This window comes from Nilaparvata lugens, chromosome 10 (genome assembly GCF_014356525.2).
Source record: "Nilaparvata lugens isolate BPH chromosome 10, ASM1435652v1, whole genome shotgun sequence".
Lineage (NCBI taxonomy): Eukaryota > Metazoa > Arthropoda > Insecta > Hemiptera > Delphacidae > Nilaparvata > Nilaparvata lugens.
The window spans coordinates 2,143,702-2,157,508 of NC_052513.1; the positions used below are offsets into that span (position 1 = coordinate 2,143,702).

General features: G+C 37.8%; 1 protein-coding gene across 6 annotated transcripts in view; it reads left to right on the forward strand.

The window, feature by feature from the left end:
- Positions 1-13,807, forward strand: part of LOC111052028 (serine/threonine-protein kinase fused) — a 47,029-nt gene that overhangs the window by 20,498 nt on the left and 12,724 nt on the right. For all 6 annotated transcript variants that reach the window (XR_005572236.1, XR_005572234.1, XR_005572235.1 and 3 more), the window contains exons 9-12: positions 175-417; positions 6,297-6,532; positions 8,682-8,827; positions 11,618-11,793. Coding sequence is in view for 1 of the 6 variants with exons in the window: in XM_039436092.1 (XP_039292026.1) it covers positions 175-417; positions 6,297-6,532; positions 8,682-8,827; positions 11,618-11,793 (801 nt within the window). In the remaining 5 variants the exon portion in view is untranslated. The remainder of the gene's footprint in view (positions 1-174; positions 418-6,296; positions 6,533-8,681; positions 8,828-11,617; positions 11,794-13,807) is intronic.

Sequence of the window (13,807 nt, forward strand, 5' to 3'; positions counted from 1 at the left end):
ATATCTCATAATACTTAATATCTCTTAACACATAATACAAGTAAAACAATTATAACGTAGACCTCACCATAGGAAGATGATACAAAGATTATAGACAAGGATAGCTACACCAATGTTAATAAAATACTGCCATTATAACGTGGACCTCACTATAGTTGTTATGTTTTTTCGCAGTTGAACTCGTCAAGCCAATCAGTGCCGTCTGCACTGGAAGTGGAAGAATGGCTGGCATTTGTGAGCCAGAGCCTGAGGGAGGCGCTGAACAGTGAGGTGGAGGCGATGGCACAGACGGGATTCGTGGCCATGTTCACCAAGGCCCTCACCACCTATGGCCGCTCGTCCAAGGTCACCGAGTACATAGCTCACATTCTGTCATTGCCGTTTGTGGGCCAGCGGCGGGTTGACAACATCGAACAAGTGAGATAAATCATAAATAAATGATTAAGCTTTATTTGTCATAAGGACCATGCCCCATACAAAGAGTTGCACATGAACAAAACATGAATTACAATTGTAATTTTACAACATCAACACAATTGATTTGATTTCATTTCCTCTTCGACTTTTGGAGATAACAATATAATCTATATAAATAAAAATCGAGCCTCAATTTTTGACATTCAATAACTTTTTTATGTGTGCACCGAATTTGATGATTTTTTTAGTTGTGTTCGTTATGGTCAGGACCAGGTTTATGGCCTATCAAATTTATAATCCGACTTCAGGACTCTCCTACGGTCCTTCAAAGTTTACATGTAATCCTTATGGGAGAAGATTTGTGAGCTGGCCACACTCAGAAATAAAAATCAGCTGTTATTGACCGAGCGAAGTGAGGTCTAGATTCAAGTCGACGGTTTGGCATTTCTCTTAATGTTTAAATGTTTGAATGTTTAAATGTTTATATGTTGCGCATTTACGGCGAAAAACGCGGTAATAGATTTTAATGAAATTTGACAGATATGTTCCTATTTTAATTGCGCGTCGACATATATACAAGGTTTTTGGAAATTTTGCATTTCAAGGATAATATAAAAGGAAAAAGGAGCCTCCTTTATACGCCAATATTAGAGTAAAAATCAGACTATAGAATTATTCATCATAAATCAGCTGACACAGATGTGTGGAGAAGCCAGTCTATTGCTGTATTTCCATAAGGTCTATAGTTCCAATCAGGTACTTGTGGATGAGAATACTGCGTGAGGTCTTCTGTTCACAGAACTACTAGTAATCATTGTGTCATACAACTGCCGTGGGTATAGTAGACAAGAGTGTGTGCTGCTCCATAACCGCACATGTATTTCATTCTAAACGCCCCGACTAAAAACAAAAATGACTGTTCTGTGTGTAACCATCTAGCAGTGCGGCCTCAGGTTAAAGAATTACATGCTCTAAAGACACTGCTTTGTTTCGAATAATAATTTTGCTGTCTTCGGTGTTTCAGGATTAATTGATTTTTAGTAAATTATTTATTTTGCAGTTGGAAAATTATCTATATCAATAAACTGCCGCATGGCGCCTCTTCAGGTGTGCATCCAGCTAAAGTTTGACATGAGATGCATTAAACTATTTGGCGGTACGAAGTTCGCCGGGCCAGCTAGTATAATAATAATAATAATAATAATAATAACCCGCAGGGACAGAATTCTGTTAGGGGTGTGGCGATCCCCGGGGTAACCTAGCAAGTAGTTGATGTAGACTGGTTGGCAACTAAGACCGTTGCGTCCCAGGTATTAGGGTGCTCAGAAGATATATAAGAGTACCTCAAGCATCAACTGCGCATACCGGAGCGTGTGTTAGCAGCTCGCGTTCTCTGAGATAGCATTGCTCCTAGGGATACAAGGAATAGCAATCGGGGCGGTACGGGGGTGAGGGCTGTCCCTGTTCGGAACCGTCGTTATACACAGCCTGTGGGGGATGATGTAGGTGAACCAAGTTGCGCCTGTCCCCCAGCCGGAACCACAAGGAGGCAACCAACATGAAATAGGACCTGGACCTGTCAATACACAACCTGCTCAAAATGTTCCCCTGATCTACAGAGGACCACTAGAGCAGTATAATCTATATAAATAAAAATCGAGCCTCAATTTTTGACATTCAATAACTTTTTTATGTGTGCAATAAATTTGATGATTTTTTTAGTTGTGTTCGTTATGGTCAGGACCAGGTTTATGGCCTATCAAATTTATAATCCGACTTTAGGACTCTTTTCTACGGTTCTTCAAAGTTTACATGTAATCCTTTTGGGAGAAGATTTGTGAGCTGGCCACACACAGAAATAAAAATCAGCTGTTATTGACCGAGCGAAGTGAGGTCTAAGATTCAAGTGGACGGTTTGGCATTAAATTTCTCTTAATGTTTAAATGTTTATATGTTGCGCATTTACGGCGAAACGCGGTAATAGATTTTCATGAAATTTGACAGGTATGTTCCTATTTTAATTGCGCGTCGACATATATACAAGGTTTTTAGAAATTTTGCATTTCAAGGATAATATAAAAGGAGCCTCCTTTATACGCCAATATTAGAGTAAAAATCAGACTATAGAATTATTCATCATAAATCAGCTGACAATTTAAAAAGGAACCACTAGACAGCTGATTTATGATGAATAATTCTATAGTCTGATTTTTACGGTAATATTGGCGTATGAAGGAGGCTCCTTTTTCCTTTTATATTATCCTTGAAATGCAAAATTTCCAAAAACCTTGTATATACGTCGACGCGCAATTTAAAAAGGAACATACCTGTCAAATTTCATGAAAATCTATTACCGCGTTTCGCGTAAATGCGCAACATTTGAACATTTAAACATTGAGAGAAATGCCAAACCGTCGACTTGAATCTTAGACCTCACTTCGCTCGGTCAATTACACAGATGTGTGGAGAAGCCAGTCTATTTCTGTATTTCCATAAGGTCTATAGTTCCAATCAGGTACTTGTGGATGAGAATACTGCGTGAGGTCCACTGTTCACAGAACTACTAGTAATCATTGCGTCATACAACTGCCGTGCGTAGACAGTAGACTAGAGTGTGTGCTGCTCCATAACCGCACATGTATTTCATTCTAAACGCCCCGACTAAAAACAAAAATGACTGTTCTGTGAGTAACCATCCAGCAGTGCGGCCTCAGGTAAAAGACTTACATGCTCTAAAGACACTGCTTCGTTTTCAATAATTGAAGCAAAGCTTTTTTGAAATTGAGCTAATTACGCTGCTTTTTGGGCAGCCGGGACCGACGGCTTAACGTGTTCATCCGAAACACGGGAGTTGCCCGAGAAAAATATCTTACCCGGGCTGGGATTCGAACCCAGGCCTTGAATCCACTATACCAATGTAGATCCTTCTTCAAGTTTTGTAGATGTTGAACATGTTTGACATTTAGATTCAACTTTAATCTTGTAGGTAAAATCCCACCTACAAATGAGAAAATGGGATGAAAACCGTTGTCAGTTGATGTTGAATTTATAAAAACAACCAAATAGAAAAGTATGATGCAAGAGAATTATGAAAAGGAAGAAGAAAACTTTGAGATGTTCTAATTTATAATTGTATACTTTCGAAGTTATAAAAACTTGACTTGAAGTTTTCAAAATCGCCAATTCAACTCAAACGTGGATAGTTTCTGGTAAAGAGTGTGGTATCGTTTGATAGATTGCCAATTCACAACCTGTAGTGTTTCCCCCTCAACCTGCGCTTCATCCTCCGTGGAGGAGAAGGAGCCACAGAATAGATACAGAATGGAAACTATCAATCAAACGCCTATCCAAACAATGCTTTTTACATGACTTGAATACTAGACACGTCACGTGACTGTATCATCTTGTTAGAAATTTCCAATCCTGGTCTTTTGATTGGCTCGAGGCAGTGAACGAGATCAATTGATTCGAATCAGTAAAGTGATCCGAACCTCCCATCAATACTGTTACAATGCGGAACTTTCTAACAAGATGGCGGATTTTTGTGCCAGGGTACTAGCCGAGTTTCCATACTGTATGTATACTGTGAAGGAGCAGCCGTCCAGGCACAGTATACATACAGTATGGAAACTTGACTAGTAGCCTGGCGCAAAAATCCGCCATCTTCTTACGAAGCGTCGCATTGTAATAGTATCGATGGTAGGTTTGGATCACTTTAATGATCCGGATCAATTGATCTCGTTCACTGCCACGAGCCAATCAGAAGACCAGGATTGGAACTTTCTAAGGTCACGTGACGTGTCTAGTATTTGCGCCATGTAAAAATCATTGGTTAGATAGGCGTTTTATTGACAGTTTCCATTCTGTACCTATTCTGTGGTCCAGGCAGTAGTCTTCCCTCGGTTGTCGCTGGTGCAACACACCAGACCCTCATGCTCTCCCACAGTTCTCCCGCAATTCCTCCCGCATTTCTCCAGTTCTTCTTCCTGCAGTTGTCGCTCGTGCATCACAGACCTTCGTATTTCTCGCAAATGTCTACACCGCAGAATCAAGATTCAAGATTTTATTCGCCACTAAGTACAGTACAATTTTATCTTAATACTAGCGTACAACAGGACGTAGTCACTAATCTATTAAGAGATATTACAGTCGAGTCAAAGTATGATTCTATGATTTTATTACAGCTAGAAAATACTTACAGTAGTACACTATACCATGTCATTTTACAATGTAAGAACATAAACATACAGGGTTTAATCACTACCTCCGTAAACAAAGCCGTAATTTATTTATTTATTTATTCTTATGGCTTTTATCGGCAGAGAGATCCTTTCGATGTTCTGCCTTGCCGTATTACCCAATGTCATTCCCTATTAACACTCAAGTTTATAGGTTATGTCTTGAGTTCTTCATGTTTTCTCACTAAAAATTTGCACTTTGAAATCCTGAGTTTTTAATTTATAAAATTGAAAATCAATAAAACTCATTTCTAAACACAAATTCACATTTAAAAAGCGAACAAATATAAAATTTTGATGATAATATTGAATTGAAAATTTTACATTACAAATTTTTCCATGGTAACCAAATTTATAGGTCCGAGAGAGCTATAAAAATTCGTTGATTTCAGCCGATCTATATCAGCTAGTGTTTTTATTGGTGTAGGAGCCCTACCTTTGCTGACATCATACGAATGCACTACGGCTTTGTTTACGGAGGTAGTGGTTTAATACAGTTATTGCTGACGTATCAGTCAACTGTCAAACTTCTCGAACTTACAAACCGCAAAGTGAGTACCGCATCTTTACACATACAGCTCACTAACTCTTATTTGTTTAATGCTCGGTCCTCCAGAGTTCTAGTAACCCCCCCCCCCAATATATCCAATACAAAAGAAGCATGAAGGAAACTCCTATTTTTACTTTCCTTCCCCTATTACCATAGGTAAGGAAAGTAGGCTATTGCTTTCCGAAAAAAATTAAGGTACCCCAATTTCTAAATTCCTATACATTTCAAGGTCCCCTGAGTCCTAAAAAGTGGTTTTTGGGTATTGGTCTGTGTGTGTGTGTGTGTGTGTGTGTGTGTGTGTGTGTGTGTGTGTGTGTGTGTGTGTGTGTACACGATATCCCATCTCCCAATTAACGGAATGACTTGAAACTTAAGGAACTTAATTTGGAACTTGAGGTCCTTAGTTTGAGGAACTTAATTTGTAACTGTCAGGTCCTTACACTGTAAGGACCTTACACTGTCCTTACACTGTAAGGATCTGACACGAACAATTTCGATCAAATGCAATTCAAGATGGCGGCTAAAATGGCGAAAATGTTATCAAAAACAGGGTTTTTCGCAATTTTCTCTAAAATGGCTCCAACGATTTTGATCAAATTTATACTTAAAATAGTCATTGATAAGCTTTATCAACTGCCACAATTCCCATATCTGTAAAAATTTCAGGAGCTCCGCCCCATCAATGCAAAGTTTGATTTTAGATTTCCTATTATCAGGTCTCAGATATAATTTTAAACGAAAAATTTCGAGTGGAAAAGATTGAGCATGAAAATCTCTACATTTAATGTCAAGTAACATTTTCACCTAAATTTGAAAATAAGCTTGAAATTTGAGAAAATGTGATTATCCAATTGCAAACTGTTGGCAACTGTTGATTCTATTAAATTATTCACTATGAAGAGATAGCAGATATCGTGTGTCTCCAGCGTTATTGTCCTTTCACCAGCTGGCTCAGATCTTTGAGTGGTAGACTTGAGATGCGCGTGAACACTAGCGTCAGGTGATCAATTTTCATAACGGCAAGGGAAATTGTGTGAGTGCGCCACACCATATTTTTGTTTATAAAGCAATATTTCCTTTTCTATTTGCAGGTTTATTTGGAAGTAAAGGCAGTGCCAAACCTTGTACACGCCATTAGACTGCAAACGGACGAGATTGAAGCAGCGGCCTCCAGCGCTGAGACAGTCAGCGCCGCCTGGGAGCCGAGTGACGAAGCACTGGCCGCCATTGAGATAGTGTGTGTGCTCCTCACCTATCTGGTCCACTGTGACTCCGCCTTCCTCGATCACTTCTGCGATGCTGCCGTTATGATGCACATGGCTCCAAGGTGGGTGTTGTCTAATGCCGCATCCACATGTTGGCCCAATGACGACCAGCGCCAGTGTGTGGATGGGTGGCTTGCCAACGCTGGCCTTAATTGGTCACTGCTCACACTGCAGGCTGGGCCAACATGTGGAACAGGCATAAAGCTGCCTACAGACTTCACGAACACGCGCATTTCACTTTTCATCAGCTGATTATATCTGTATTTGTACAGAAACAGTAAGGTTTCAGATTTAATAAGCGTAGCATCAGCTGATGGCAAGTGAATTGCGCGTGCTCGTGGTGCTCAAGTCTGTACGAGGTTTGAGAGAGTGATCGATTCTATAGGTTTCTATATCTATATCTTGCATGTGCTCGTGGTGCTCAAGTCTGTACGAGGTTTGAGTGATCGATTCTATAGCTTTCTATATCTATATCTTGCACAGCAATTGGGGTATTCACAATGTTGTTTTAACCAGCTAAAGTGCTGTTTGATAACTCTGGATTGTGAATGCCCCATCTAAAACCAACTGCTATAAGCTAACTGCAATAGCGCCCCAAGCGGATAATTTGTGTAACTCAAAGTTTATAATCTCACTTATGCTACCAAATATCTTAGACCAGTTATAGAATAGACACGGCCCATTGTATATTCATAAAAGTCGATGAAGCCAACATCTACTGCCAAATCCACCCATCTTGACGTCACAGCAGTGACGTCACGCATCATATAGAAATTATAGAAAACGTTTTTGAGTTTGTTGTGTAAGTTTTTGTGGTGTTTAACTTACATTGTTGTTAAACAATGGATTGTTGTTGTGACGTCAAGATGGGTGGATTTGGCAGTAGATGTTGGCTTCAGAGGCTAGACTTCACAGCGTGTCTATTCTATAACTGGTCTAAGCCAAATATGATCAAAACAAAAATATGGCCGCCGTTTTAACAGAGTTAGCTCGAGTGAACAGAGTTCAAACCTGCGCTATCTGCTATCTCGTCTGTTAATTTTTTTCTAACGTACCACTATAGCATTGAGTTAACACAGTCTTAGCGAATAGCTCGACTTAGCCAGCTAACTCCAACATTGTGAATACCCCTAATCTATAGAAACCCAGAGAGTGATCTGCAATCCTATAAGGCTGGCCACTAACGGTAGAACATGCCTGATACACATGTCGCCATACATTGTTATGTCATCACATCAAAATGATTCAAACAACATTTTTTGAGGTTAGGTATTTCTACCTTTAAATTATTCTTCTTTATTTTTCATTCACTGCTCTATTTGAGGTTGAATTATTTTTCTATCATTATAATTTGTAATTTTCCAGTGGTTTATTTTATGTTAGAAACCTCTCGCTGATGACAAAACAAGCATGATTAACATGTGTGTGTGTGTGTGTGTGTGTGTGCATGATAATCATGCAAGTCCATGTTAATAATGTATGTCCTACCGTTGGTGGCCAGCCAACGTGTGTGTGTGTGTGTGTGTGTGTGTGTGCGCGCATGATAATCATGCAAGTCCATGTTAATATGTATGTCCTACCGTTGGTGGCCAGCCAACGTGTGTGTGTGTGTGTGTGTGTGTGTGTGTGTGTGTGTGTGTGTGTGTGTGCGCATGATAATCATGCAAGTACATGTTAATAATGTATGTCCTACCGTTGGTGGCCAGCCTAAGCGTCCACTAGCTGTCGCGGGAACACGGAATTGGAAATGACATATATATATATCAGTTACGGGCATTCCAATTCCGCGTTCCCATAGCAGCTAGTAGCCGCTACTAATGTTTTTGTGTGTAGCAAGCTCTAGAAAAACTCTATGTAAATATCAAGCATAGCACTTTTCTGCTCAATTACGATTATCATACATTTGATATTAAAAGACAATACTATAACATGTAATCATATTTATAACATAGACTTGTTACTCAATAAACTTTATTTAAAGTGTATCTACTTATGAAAAAAGTGTGATGAGCAAATCGAAACCATATTATCCGTGCTACCTCTCATAGCTTATAGCTTTATTTGTAGACAGGTATAACAATCTATTTTTATACCATGCTGCAGTATATTTCTAATGATTTATCTGTTATCAAGTCTTCTCAGTTTCAGTGCTTTGATTTCCAGAAATTTTCAACCGTTTAATCTACGATTTCCTCATTTTCTGATTCACAGACTGCAGTTCCTCTTGTCACAGCAACTACGAAGAAGGAAGTTGAGAATCGTTAATGACCTAGTAGCAATACTTACTCTAGTGCTGGTCAAAAAGCCAGAAAACTCTAAACTTGTCGAAGATGTAATACTGATGCCTCCAAACTCAGGTATTATTGAGCTTAAATTTACATTGATTTTCTTAACTCATTTTCAAAGTTCGATTAGAACTATTTAGTCAACACATCACAAGAAAATATCGGGGACCGAGCTTCGCTCTGGAGTACAAAATAATAAATAATTTATTATGAAAGAAGAAATATTGTAATAATATTCATAGTTCATACAGAAATGTTCTACCTAATCACAGTGAATTAAGATCAATTCCCAGAGGAATGCAAAAATTTCCCTCACAAAGGCCCGGTTGCACAAAAGCCGGCTAAATTTTAATCCTGAATAATTTCACGTGAACCAAATCAGAGAAGACCATTTCAAAAAGATCGTTCTACTTGAATTAATCAGGATTAAAAAACCCGGCTTTTTTGCAACCGGCACTAAGTACCTGATTGAATGATTACAAAAGTTCATCAGCTGTTTCATAATTTTGACACATTCCCACATACATGAACTCGCTCACTCACTTCCATCATCAACAGACGACGAAATAATTATTATCAGTCGTTTTTCCAAGGATGAATAATAATTATCCTTTTAATGTCCTTCAGCAAGTTTTCCCAGGGATGAGACGTAGTGCAATAGAATTTTTATATTATAAACCTACTTTGTTCTGAATTTCGTGAGAATCGGTAGAGCCATTTTCGAGATCCGGTAAAATACAATCATATAAACATCTAAACATTCAAACATATAAAAAGTAAAAGTAAATTCGTATGGCTTTTGTTGGTGGGGAGTCCCTTGCGGGAAGGTCCCACCGCCTGAATATATAATTCAAGCCGTCAATGGGCCTTACGACTGTCATACTTCAGCCGGGACCGACAGTTTAACGTGCCCATCCGATAACACGGGAACATATAAAAAGAAATTGCTCGTTTAAAAGTATAGGATTATCTAGATAGCATGTAATCCAGGACTCTTGTAGCGTGTCGAATATTCCACTTTTAATGTGATGAATGAGTCTCGCTTCTTTTGTTTTTGTAGATAAGAAATAAAAACTATTGTAAATCTCATTTTTATTGTAAATCTAAAATATTTCATTTTTATATTTCTAAACTATAAAGCTTCACAATTATATTTTTAATCTTCATTTAAAAAACTTCAACAGGTCCTGTCATTTAATTGAGACTTACTTCACGAATATACATACTGATGACGTACGTTATGTTTAGAAATTACAATTACACTGTAATCTCACATGAAAATAAGGAGAGCTTGAATGAGATGAAATTTGTGGTTTTATTAAAGTCTATCAGGTAACCCGTGCTCCGCAAGAGTCAAATTAAAAACTTTATACAAACTTAAGACCTGTTTGAAGTTTGTCTCAAAACTTGAGACAAACTGGAAACTTGAAATACTGGAATCTTGAAGAATTAAAAATATGTATATAACCATCATCAGTAAATCAATAATCTATATTCAAAATTTCACGTTAATCAGTCCAGTAGTTGAGACGTGCTGTTGCATCATTCGTTAATTTCCTATCCCGTCATGTATAAGCCAATTCTTTCCTTTATTATTCGCGTCTAGGTCCCATAGTGGAAGTCCCTAAGTACGTCTATAGCTGCGTACACATATTCGCGCTTCCAACCCGCACCGAGCACGCTCCTCCCTCATACCGCCCTCGTACCACCATCGAACCACAGTCGCCCCGCCCACGCACCCATCATGAACGTTACGGAAGATGTTAGATCTTCTCGCGTTCCCCGGTCGAACCACTCTTGCTCGCCGGTCGATCATCAATCGCTCTGCTGGAGTGACGTTCGGTTGCGGAGCAGAGCGAAAGTCTGTACGCACCTTAAGAACTACATTTCTGGGTACTCTCCGTTTTTTCTCCTCCCAGTATGCCTTCATTCTAACTTCAGTTCATCTAGTCCCGCTCCTTCTACAAGCTTCCACAGGCCTGACCTCCCAATTTTCAACGCATTTCCGATATTTTTCCCTGCCAGTTATACTTTCTTCAGGAATTCTCGCTAGGTTGAGATCATTTACATTTTTTATCCAATATCCTCCATTTTTAAGGTAGCAGACATATTTGACTACTAGCTGGCCCGGCGAACTTCGTACCGCCAAATAGTTTAATGCATCTCATGAAAAACTTTAGCTGGATGCACACCTGAGGAGGCGCGATGCGGATTTTATTAATATAGATAATTTTCCAACTGCAAAATAAATAATTTAATAAAAATCAATTAATTCTGAACACCGAAGACAGCTCAATTATTCGAAACAAAGTAATGTCTTTAGAGCATGTAAGTCTTTAACCTGAGGCCGCACTGCTGGATGGTTACACACAGAACAGTCATTTTTGTTTTTAGTCGGGGCGTTTAGAATGAAATACATGGGCGGTTATGGAGCAGCACACACTCTTGTCTACTAACAGCCGTCGGGATTTTGTATGACGCAATGATTATAACAGGTGATTTTTATTTCTGTGTGTGGCCAGCTCACAAATCTTCTCCCATAAGGATTACAAGTAAACTTTGAAGGATCGTAGGAAAGAGTCCTGAAGTCGGATTATTGATAGGCCATGAACCTGGTCCTGAACATAACGAACACAACTGAAAAAAAATCATCAAATTCGGTGCACACATAAAAAAGTTATTGAATGTCTAAATTTGTGGTTCGATTTTTATTTATATAGATTCTTCGTGTTATTCTGCTCACGGGAAGGCTTTTAATATGACCTTATTATTCCCTCCATTATATTATATATTATAGATTCTACTATAATTGACTAAATAAAGCATTAATTTTATGAGATAAAATGTGTGGTTCCATTGCAGATAGTGAGTTACATGCAATGCTAACGCATAGCAGTGATGTACTCCGCACTCGTACCTGTTACCTGCTAAAGATGCTGGCTCACCACTGTAGCAAAGCCTTGCAGAATATTTGGTCTAAAGAACTCGAAAATGATATAGAGTCCTTGGAATATGACTCGGATCACTCAGTTAGACTGGTAAGATTTGTTTGCTAATTTAATAGATTCTGCAAATAAATAATCAGATCTTTCATTTATTTATACAGGGCAACTTGATAGTTTTCATATAGAATCAGTAGTGCTCTTTCATTTTTCTGCCGAAACCAGTCGATAGAAAATGAATAAAAAATGATCTAGTGATTTTATTGACCGGGCGAAGTGAGGTCTAAGATTCAAGTCGACGGTTTGGCATTTCTCTTAATGTTGAAATGTTTGAATGTGTATATGTTTTTATGTTGCGCATTTACGGCGAAACGCGGTAATAGATTTTCATGAAATTTGACAGGTATGTTCCTTTTTAAATTGCGCGTCGACGTATATACAAGGTTTTTGGAAATTTTGCATTTCAAGGATAATATAAAAGGAAAAAGGAGCCTCCTTCATACGCCAATATTACCGTAAAAATCAGACTATAGAATTATTCATCATAAATCAGCTGTCTAGTGGACTATAATACTACCCGTTCAAAAACATCGAATATCTTGAAAATTGTATCTTTCCATCAACGTTGTTCCATCAACGTTGCAGCCAGACTTGATAACAGCGCTCACAATCACATTCCGGGACGACACGTCACGGAACGATATAGGACAGAAAGCTCTAGGTTTATTTAGGATTTTTTCTGGACATTTTTAATTGATGAATTATTAATTAATTTTTGAGAAAACATAACAACAGGTCAATGTAACTCACTGAGCGCGAGTTCTACTGTTCACAGAACTACTAGTATAACAAAAGTGATTCTGTTATCTCATTTAATTGATACAATCATTTTAAAATTTCAAAGGGTTTTTCTTGTTAATTCTCACGTAGAATAGAATGACTTCTTTATTTGTTAACGTGATGAAGTTTGGACAGTAATGTCCACTCTACCACTTGACCACTAACACCTAGCAGACAGGGATTTTTTTAAATTTATCCACAAATTCTTCCAACAGAGAAAGATATTTCTTCTTTACCATGCTTGGTGGTGACTTGTAATTTGTTAAATCCTATGGTGCTATTTTGCTTGTTTTCGCAAAGCTTGTCAAATTTGTTCTCATTCTCGTAGAAATAAATTTTATATTTTTACAATACTGGTAACATAAATACAGTTATATTGGTTCATTATTTTGGATTGTACATGGTGTTTCAGAGAAACGGGAAATTTTGAAAGTTAGATAATTTCAAGTAAAGCAAATCTTTAAATAAAGTTTTTTATATCAATCAATAGTAAAAATTATGCCATTTTAGAATAAATAATACCGTAACATTAATTTGTTGAAGATGACATTTTGCAGGTGTATTCCTTTTCTACGCAAACATTCCTGTAGTCTCTTCATCACATTGTCCATGGTTTGACGTAACATTACAACTGGAATTTCAAATCGCTTCTCGAATCTTGGCTTTCAATTCTTCCGTTGTTGCAGAATCGAAAGCCAAGGTTCGAGAAGCGATTTCAAAATCCAGTTGTAATGTTACGCCAAACCATGCACGGACAATGTGATGAAGAGACTACAGGAATGTTTGCGTAGAAAAGTAACATACCTGCAAGATGAAATCTTCAGAAAATAAATGTTACGGTATCATTTATTCTAAAATGGCATTATTTTTACTATTGAATGATATGAAAAATTTTATTTAAAGATTTGCTTTACTTGAAATTAATCAACTTTCAAAATTTCCCGTTTCTCTGAAACACCCATGTATTATATTGTATTTATTACTCAATAAATGCAATTGATCTCACAATTCCGTAACAGTTGTTCTTACTCGTAATACATTATCATTCCAAGTTACTGTATTTAGAAATTAAAATTTGCTTTGTTTTTGATTGGGTATTAGCATGGAGAAAAGATAGTATAAAATATCCCATGAAATAGGTTATTCCAAATTTCAAGCTGATTTTTAGTTAATTAGACTACTGTCCATTATTATTGTTTTGGCCGTTTGAGAGTGTAAGAACGGCACAATATACGAGACAACCATCGTCACATAGCTTCACTAAAAACAA